The sequence below is a fragment of the Corapipo altera genome, unplaced genomic scaffold (assembly GCF_003945725.1).
Source record: "Corapipo altera isolate COAL_440 unplaced genomic scaffold, ASM394572v1 0, whole genome shotgun sequence".
Taxonomy (NCBI): Eukaryota; Metazoa; Chordata; class Aves; order Passeriformes; family Pipridae; genus Corapipo; species Corapipo altera.
In genome coordinates, this window is record NW_020884872.1 from 48,275,380 (window position 1) to 48,284,874 (window position 9,495).

Consider the following 9,495-nt stretch of genomic DNA (forward strand, 5'->3'; position numbering starts at 1 on the left):
GTCAGGTGGGTGTCTGTCATGTCACAGCCTTTGCAAGTGCCCTACTTTTCAAATGAAGTCACTGGAATTGCTACAATTCAAATATATAATGAATATACACATCCATACGCATACAAACATATGTGCTTGTTAGTGTGTACACCAATATACACATACACAACACTTATATTTTTCTGCTGAGAATAAACTAAAGAACTTCATCTCCAAAACCAAGGTCTGCTTGGGCTAAAAGCAGAAAAAAAAAATCCTGCAGTGGTTAGAGCAATCCACTAGGGGAAACATAATCACATGCATTAAGTCATTCTCTATGACAAGAAATGTGAAATGTGAGTGATACATGTAATCCTCCAAAAACTAGTTTCAAAGTACCATCAGATTAAAAGCCTGAGAAACCAGCTTTGAGTTTCCAACACGTAAACACACAAGCACAAAAAAAAAAAAAAAAGCACACCATTTTTGCAGATTTGTGCACTGTTTCTCGATTACCTGTGTGCCAGTTAGTGCACAAATCTTTGTAGGTTTGGTGTCTCTCTTTCAAACTCATACACTGGATGCTATATGCTTGGAGTTTTGGGTTTTTGGAGGGGTTTTTTTGAACTATAAGACATTGATGCTTCACCATTTTGCACGCATGACGGACTTTGTGAATAAAAATAGCTTCACTGTTTTCAGATCTGTCTTTGAGACTACTCTCTATATTAAGTGTATACACCTGTACTTGAGAACAGGCACATAAGTTGCCGATTGAACTACAGACCAACAGATTTAAAAATGGTGTTATGAACTTTCCGGTTTAAAACACGATTTATACACTCAGTATAAACACTGATAAATAATTTAAAAGACCCTTCTCATGTGTATAGGCTTGCATACTTCTTGCATACAGCTATTTTGACTTTACCATGTGGGAGGAAGTTATTTTTGTCTTTCCAGAGTGAGATGAATACCATGTCTTCTTTTTCCCAGGTATTTTAACCCATACATCCTTCACAGTCTAATCCCGTGGATTGCCTTGTTGACACAGAGCGCGCAGCCTGCACGCAGGGCACACCTCCGAGGATGCTCAGGTCTCTCCTCGATGCATCCTCACCGAGACGCCAGGCTGTCGGGTGCCCCTTCCCGAGGGGAAGCTCAGGCGAAGGCCCGCGGCTTCCTCTGGCGCTGCCCGGCGCCGGGGCTGCTGCCCCCGCGGAGCAGCCGTGACCTGCCGCCCCCCGCCCCGGCGCCGCGCTCCCTCTGGCGGGAGAGCGGCCGCGCCACCGCTCCCCGGCATCCCCGAGGGGTAACCCAGTCCCCCCAGGCTGCAGCTCCGTCGGAGGACAGCCCCCGCCCCGCCGGGACTGCGCTTCGTCTGCAGGCCCGCAGGTCGAAGAGGGTGAGGAGGGGACGGATGTCCGGCCTGCGTCAGCTCTTGTGCGGGATAGGGAGAGGTGGATCCCGCTTGAAAGGGAAGAAGTGAGCCCTGTGTAACTCCGGCTGACCTCCCTGTCAACCAACTATGGAAAATAGGTTGCAAGCTCAAAATATTATTGTGGAAGAATGGATACTTGCGTATAAACCCACGAAAACCCTAAGGCCGGCCGCGTGAGACACGCTGCCCTCTTTATTTACACGTTTTTATCGGCAATGACCACCCCCTCCACACAGCGCTGACCAGCAGGTGTAGGAGAGGAAGTGCCTGCGAAATCGCCTCGAGTAGTAGAGGGCTGGTGGGGGTTTGCAGCGAGGGTTGTTCATGTAAATAACGCAGCGCGTTCCTGCCTTACCGTGTGTATTTTTAAGCAGTGCCACACGTGGCGCGGGAACACTCGTGCTCGGTGCATGCCTGCGTGGGGACGCGGGGAAGCTTAATAGATACGTGTTGGCGTAAGATGCCCGGGCCCAACCAGCCCCAGTGGTCCCGTCGGTGCTTCCAGCTCGTACCAAAGGGACCGAGCTGTGGCCGTGTCAGGGAACGCCCAGATGACAGTCACGTTCGCGAGCTGCTCGCAGACCATGTCCCCCGCACGACTGGGAGCTGATTAAAATAAAGTTTAGGGGGGTTTTGTGTGCTCCCCCCCCCCCTTAAAAAAAATCCTATCCCATCCCCCGCAGAGGCGAGCGGACTTCGCTGCTGCCAGGGCCGCCGCGCACCCCACGGGCAGCCGCCCGAGGCGCGGAAAGCCCCGCCGCCCGCTCCGCGCCCCGCGGGCCCCGCTCCGCGCTCCCGCCTGGGCATGGGGGCGCCCTCCGCGCCGCCTAATCGCGTTAATCCGCGGGACAATGCCCCAAGTAATCACCCTTCCTGCTCCCTGCGCGGCCGGCGACTGGAAAGGGCGAAGGGGGGGAGGGGCAGAAAGGGCAAACCTTTATTCCACTCGGTTAAGAAAATCGTGTGGGAGGGAAAGGGGAGCGCTTGAACACGGGTCTCCCCAAAAGCCCGCAGCGGCGGGGAAAGCGCGCCTTCCTCCCCGGGAGAAGCGAGTTCCCCTCGGCTTCCCTGCAAAGCTATCGCCGCCTGCCTCTGAGTAAATACACGAGCACAAAAGCAACCCCGAGCGGCGTGAGGCTGTGCACGGAGCAGCCTGTCGTGCTCACAGGCTGCGGAGAGGCCCCGGGAGCGGGGCTGCCGCTCGCCCCGCGCAGCGCAGCCCAGGGGAGCGCCGCGAACGGGCCGGAGCCGCCGGGCTGGCTCGGCGGCAGCACTGCCCTTTTGAATGCCTCCCGCAGCTCAAAGTGCTGGCAGGGCGCTGGGAGAGCCAGTGAATGTAGCCCCGCAGAGCCAATGAGCTGGGACCGGATGCGATATATCCTCTGGGACAACAACTGCTCTGTTCCTCCTCAGATCCACATGACGCCATTTACTGCTGCTTTTGCAGAGAGATCACCCTACGTCCTCCGGAAAGAAAAAGAGAGAGAGGGAGAGAGCGAGCGAGCAGAAAAACGCCGAGCCCCTACAGCTCAGATCTCAAATCTTCCTCCTCCTCCTCCACCTCCTCCAAACACACAACAACCACCACCACAAATCCGCTGCGCTCCCAAAACAACCCCCCGATTGCAAACCACAGAGCTGCCTGCAACACACACACGCTCGCAGAGGGAGCGAGAAAGCTAAGAGGGAGAGAGGGGAGAGGAGCCTGCAGCAAGCAGCTTCTCAGCAGAACGGCTACATTGCACAAGCTGCTTTTTTGGAGGAGCTCAGTAGAAGAAAGCTCTGGGATTTTATTTTAGATCCACTTTATTTTGTTTTCTTTGGCTTTCCCCTTTCCTCTTGATCGTTTGCAACAGCAACAAAAAAAGTGACTTGGTATTGGCGAGTCGGCCTCCTGTTCATTGAGGAAAAAAAAGAAAAGCGTGTGTGTGAGACTGATCTCTTTTTAGGAGCAAAGAAAACCCACCCCGACCTGGAGAGGTGTTTTGATGATTATTATTATTATAGTGTATACGCGCACACAAGTATTTATAATCGATCTGGGGAGAGGGATCTAACTTTGCTCTGGACTTTTTTTTTTACATGGTGATCGTTCTTTCTCTAATTTACAAGTTGGACTAAAGCAGAGTTTGGAAAAGAATTTTTTTTTGCTTTAGGGCTGGATTTATTTGCAAACCGCAGGAAGAAGAAAATACAAGAGAGAGAGGGGTTTGGTGCAGCGCCGCGATCACGGTGAGAGCCTTTTCCTTCTTTGCAAAACAAGCTTTTCAGTAACCTCCCCCCTTGGTTGCTCCAAGAAAACTCCTGGAAATGTTTGAGGCCGATCCATTTTCCATTCGTACAGGTTCTCCCTCTCCCCACCTTCCCTTCGCTTTCCTTTCCCAGAGACGAACTGGAGGTGGGATTTCGGAGCGGTTTCTCTCCGGGGAGGGGTGGGGGGAGCTCCGCTGGGGTTTGCGGGTTGCGCCGCATTTGCGCCCCAACGGGGTGCCTCGGGGGTGCGGAAGGCTGCGCAGGGGGCGGAGGGCTGCGCGGGCGCGCAGGAATGCCTGCGGGGGCTGCTAGTTGGGCGGGGGGTGGGCTTGGAGGAGACACACTCCGACGTGTTCTGCTGCGGGGAACCGGGCACGGGAGGTACTACCCGCTCCTGCCTCGCTGGGCACGCGTGGGTTTCCGACAAGCCTCGGGGGAAGCTGAAGGAAGGGCGCTGCGGGGTTGGCAAGCATCGGGGCTGTTTGTCCCCCGGTCTTGGGGGAGAGCGAGCAAACTCGCCTTTCAGTGCATGTTTTACGCCCGTCTGTAGTGGCGTCGGGAGATTCGTGTGATTCGGAAGTGAGTGCACGTCTGGTACAAATATATGTGTGTGTGTGTACACTTAGATATTTCTCCGGTGATGAAACTTAATTCGATCTGTAAGACGAGGAAAGTGCTTCCCTAAGTTCTTCTGTGTAGAGGGCATGTGTGGAGGGAAAGGAAAAGCCTTAATTTTTACTTTTTTTTTTTTTTTTTTTTTGGTGGGTTACTTCGTAGCAACCCCCTTTTCCCCCAAAGAAAAAAGCTGCTGGTGTTTTCAGCAAGCTATTTGTGTGTCACTTTGCCCCACCCCGATGGTAAAGTCCCTTTTGCCCTAATCCATAGTCTGATCACACACTCGGCCCTTAATGGGGGTTTCAAAGCACTTTGAAAGAAAAGGAGGTGGTTGGTGTGTGTGCGGTGGGAATGGGGGTGGGGGTGTCTTGCACAGGCTTCGGCCACAAAACAGAAATTCATGGGCAGAGGACTTCTCTCCCTTAGGCTTCTCCTTTCCCCGGCCAGCAGGACACGGGGTTTTTCCACAGCACGCAAGAAGCCCCTCGCGTTTTAAATTTCCCCAAATGTGCCGATGCGAAACCCGTCCCCCTCGCTCGACCTTTTGCCAAGCTCAGCTAGGAAAAGTTAGCAATCTGGCACTTGAGGTCGGTGAGAGTGGACTTTGGCTCTTTGAAGTGGGGAATCGTGTTATCACACACATGTACTCACAAAAAGGCAAATCTGCTTCTCTGCTCCTGGCGGATGCAAAGGGAAGAAATGCTAGGTCAGGGGAGGGAGAGGCGTGCCTGTCCGTAAGGGTTTTTAGGCAAATGTACGTTTGCAAATAAATGGTTCTTTGCATCCTGTCCTGTTAGCGGATCTATCAAGGGGAGAAAAAAGGGGAATCTCCAAGCTCGGCCCGATGCCCCACTGAAAATGCCTCCTGGGTCCCTCCGGGCTAGGGCGGAACGGGGCGGGCTGAAGGTCAGGCAATTTGCAGAATATGCGTAAAATAAGAGGAGCTTTTCCAGCGGCTAGCTTTGTAAAGTTGAATGGGTGCTTAGGGCAAGGCGAGAGGGGGTAATCTGCCTTTTGCCCAGCTGTCTCAGAGGTGTTGTCTGCACCGTCTGCAGGGCGCCTGGCACTTCCCGGGAGGGGAACCTCCTTTAGCATCTCTTGGGGGAGGGCAGGGGGAAAGAGTTAAAAGAAAACATGGATTTGACTTTCTGATAAGGCGACTGCAGCAGCCCCCTCCCATCTCCCAGCTCAGAGGATGTCTCCTGGTTATCTCCAGGTTGTCTGCACTCTCCGGCGGGCTAGGGGCCGTCGCCTCTCACCTGCTGCGCGCCCCCCGCCCCGTATGGAGCCGGAGACAGGGAGGGGAGCGGAGACCGGAGGCTGCTTCTCCAGCTCCCACCTTGGCGTCTGAAGGGGGTTCCGCCGCCGATCCCAGGGTCGTCTGAAGCGCCTTCAGGTCAGGGTCAGCTTTGCTTTTGCAGTGGGTTGTCATTTCTGGAGAGGCAGTATCCTCTAGGCTGACTGGGGCTGGCGGAAATCTGGACGTGGAGGGCAGATAGGGCTGCCAGTTCCTCTCAAGGATGGGGAAAGTATTTTATTTTCTATTATTTTTTATCTTCAGATAATTTCAGATGAGCGGAACGTCTGCTTAGGCTGTTGGTTGAAACTTTTGATATGGCAGAGGTTTTAATTTGATGAAAACATAAGCAATGCTTCAAGCCAAGTTTGCAAGACTTTATTTTTTTTTTTTGTTTGTGAGGTATGGACACCATGACATACCTCCTGTGTCCAAAACCAGGATCTGACAGTATTTAAAACAGATGGTCACTGTTTAGAGTTGGATTTTTTTATTTTTTTTTTTTTAAAGAAAAAACACTTAAAGGAAGGAAGCTGGGAGTTAAATGGTTAAATGTTTTGCATTGCTGTTAGTATAAAGATATTCATTTTTAAACTACTTGGCTATATTTTATTATAATGCGGTACAGTATTATTGTTGGTAACTGATGTGTTCAGAATAACACTATGGTGCTTTTTCTAGGTATAATTACAGACATTGCATAGCTCTTGTAAGACAGTTGATTCCTGGTTGGGTTTTAGTTGTAAAATATTTTCTGGATTTTTATATAGGTAATTGGATTTTGGAGCCACTTTAAGATATGATAAAGGCAAACCAAATATTAACTACTTTAGAGGGCAGTACTTGAAACTTGTGCATATCTGAGTGTGGAAGTTATTTACGAATTCTCATCTTCCATGTCTTTCACTGGGTTTTCATTTAAATTTTTACGTCTGCGTCTGTACTTTGTAGTTAATGATCTCTTAAAGCAATATTCACAATCAAGTAGATTTCTTGGATGTTGGCATTGTTTGATTATATTATGCATGCCTCTGTCCCACAAGCCACTCTTGGTAATATTTATAATTTGAAATGTAGTCTATGGACTACATTTTTTAAACGTTAAAAAAAAACTCAACTGTGGTAGCATTGCTTTTGTAGTATTGAGCCTTAAAATAACAATCACAATGGTGTACACAACTATGACACACACTAAAATACTGAAGATAGATATTTTTACTTGTGCTGTTGAAGTTTTTGGTAGCACTAACTCATTTCATGTCTAACCTCAAACATTTTATTACTATTTAGTGTTTTTCTTGGGACCATTGGTATTAAACTAAAATTTCCTATTTACATCGTGTAAAATTTAATGTGTAAAGAGACTAGCCTACCAAAATATTTTTCAGTTTTAAACAAAATTGGAAAATTATATGTCTGTCATCAGCAGGTCACATTACACTTGCTGAATACTTGCAGGTTTTTTTTTTAATATAAGTTTTTCAGTAGCCTGATGTGCAATAAGTGTCACTTCAAGTGGCTGAAATCACTTTAAAGGCCATGGTCTAACCAGAAGATGGCCTGGGAAGCCTTAGTTACCAGGAGCAAAATCTAGACTTTCTAGAGTCACAAGTTGAGCTGTGCAGTCCTAGAAAAGAATCCCCTCAAGCTCTCCACAGCAGAAGGTAGAACAGGCCAAGGGAAGTACATTCAGCTGACTGGTGCCCGTAGTCTGCCCCAGATGTGACTCCTTTTTTTAATGACTGATGCATTACTTGATTGCATGCAGTGCTGTGGGGTCCCGCAGGCTTGAAAGGCTGCTGGAGTGAGCATGAGATGTGTTGCAATAGTGAAATCCTCTCTTTGTTGCTCTAGGATTTCAGATGTGTTCTAAGCCTGCCGGGGTGAGCACGCTTCCGGGCACTGATGGAGACAAGAGCTCAGCACAGCAGTGGGTCGCAGCCCTTACTACAGGCTCGGCGTGACAGTGGGAGACCACACGGGGAGCCTGACCTGCGGGATGTCCTAATGCAGCAGGTTCACGTCTTGTCATTGGACCAGATCAGAGCCATCCGAAACACGAATGAATACACAGAGGGACCTACGGTAGCTCCACGGCCAGGGGTCAAGTCCACTCCTCGGCTAGCAACCCAATCCAAAAATGAGAGACCCCATGGCTTGCCGGAGCATCGTCATTTTAGCCGGATTCAGCACACACAGACACACGCATCGCCTCGGGCACCACTGTCCCGATCTATCAGCACGGTCAGCACAGGTTCACGGAGCAGTACGAGGACAAGTACGAGCAGTAATTCATCTGAACAAAGACTTCTAGGATCATCCTCAGGGCCAGTTGCTGATGGGATAGTCCGAATGCAGCCCAAGTCTGAGCTCAAGTCGAGCGAGCTGAAGCCACTGAGCAAAGAAGACTTGGGAGCACACAGCTACAGGTGTGAAGACTGTGGAAAGTGTAAGTGTAAGGAGTGCACTTATCCGAGGACCCTGCCCTCATGTTGGATTTGTGACAAGCAATGTCTTTGCTCAGCCCAGAACGTGGTTGATTACGGGACTTGCGTTTGCTGCGTGAAGGGCCTCTTCTACCACTGCTCTAACGATGATGAGGACAACTGTGCTGATAACCCCTGCTCCTGCAGTCAGTCACATTGCTGCACTAGGTGGTCCGCCATGGGTGTAGTCTCCCTCTTTCTGCCTTGCTTGTGGTGTTACCTACCAGCCAAGGGTTGCCTTAAGTTGTGCCAGGGCTGTTACGACCGGGTAAATCGGCCTGGGTGCCGCTGTAAACACTCCAACACCGTTTGCTGCAAAGTTCCCAGCATCCCCCCTAGGAACTTTGAAAAGCCAACGTAGCATCACTAGTCAGAAACACTAAAGTAACAAGGATTATTATTTTAACATACATATGCAACCAGCTAAGCAGCTATGGTCTTGGCACTGTAGTAGAAGGGTTGGGGATGTACTTTGCTGTTTGCAGTGAAATGCTTTTCTCTGTGTGTGCCATCTTAACTGATACGCTTGTTAGGATCCAGCTAGTGGCATACAGGGAAAAAAAAAAGGGATGCAGTACATTGTGACCCACATATTGCATAAGCTAAAGCAACACAGACACTCCTAGGCAACTCTATTGTTTGTGAATAGTACTTGCAAGATTTGTGAATTAGTAAATGACTGCTTTTTTTTCATTGTTTTCTGCCAGAGATAATATGCTATATTTTTGTATATACAATAATATTTTCAACTGTGAAAAGTAAGTGGTGTCATAAGACATGGCACAGTCATAAAATATTATACTAATATGTTGTACATTCGGAAGAATGTGAATCAATCAGTATGTTTTTAGATTGTATTTTGTCTTACGGAAACTTTCTATTACAAGACTTTGATTTCCCTTCGGACTTCATGTATATTGTACAGTTACAGTAAAATTCAGCCTTTATTTTCTAATTTTTTCAACATATTGTTTAGTGTAAAAAATATTTATTTGAAGTTTTATTATTTTATAAAAAGAAATATTTATTTTAAGAGGCATCTTAAAAATGTCACCCCTTTTTATGAGGACGTCACAGTTGCTGCAAATAAGGGGTGAACGATGCATATGTTCACTATAAAATAGAAAATATATTAACGTTTGAAATTAAACTGGGCTACTTGTCATTTTTTCCCCTCATTTTTTGTTTTGAGTTGGAAGAACTGCAAACTTCACAGTGCTATAGTAACAGTGAGCCTAATATGAAAACGAAAATAGATTTTTTAAGTGTATTCTTTTCTTACTGTTTACTTCAGGATTTTTGTTCCCTTCCTTTGCACAGATGTCCCATATACTGTTTCTACAACAGAAAAGGAAAATGAACATAGGAAAATGCATTAATTCATTCCAGACTAGGACTAATAGGCACTGAAAGCTTGACCTATTCTATAAGAG

The 9,495-nt window shown here is 48.3% G+C and overlaps 1 protein-coding gene across 2 annotated transcripts; it reads left to right on the top strand.

Annotated features, from left to right (window-relative positions):
* Positions 1-2,870: 2,870 nt before the first annotated feature.
* SPRY2 (sprouty RTK signaling antagonist 2) lies at positions 2,871-9,212 on the top strand. 2 transcript variants are annotated; one of them, XM_027646063.1, is made up of 3 exons: positions 4,107-4,243; positions 5,496-5,675; positions 7,431-9,212. In XM_027646063.1, the coding sequence occupies exon 3, from the start codon at positions 7,482-7,484 to the stop codon at positions 8,421-8,423; it is 942 nt and encodes a 313-aa protein (XP_027501864.1). In that variant the 5' UTR covers positions 4,107-4,243; positions 5,496-5,675; positions 7,431-7,481; the 3' UTR covers positions 8,424-9,212. The 2 variants fall into 2 exon arrangements, with proteins under 2 accessions (XP_027501856.1, XP_027501864.1); XM_027646055.1 differs by lacking the exons at positions 4,107-4,243; positions 5,496-5,675 and adding an exon at positions 2,871-3,643.
* Positions 9,213-9,495: the final 283 nt, after the last annotated feature.

Coding starts and splice junctions, on each gene's coding strand:
- SPRY2 (XM_027646055.1), top strand. CDS start 7,482: ATGGAGACAAGAGCTCAGCACAGCAGTGGGTCGCAGCCCTTACTACAG.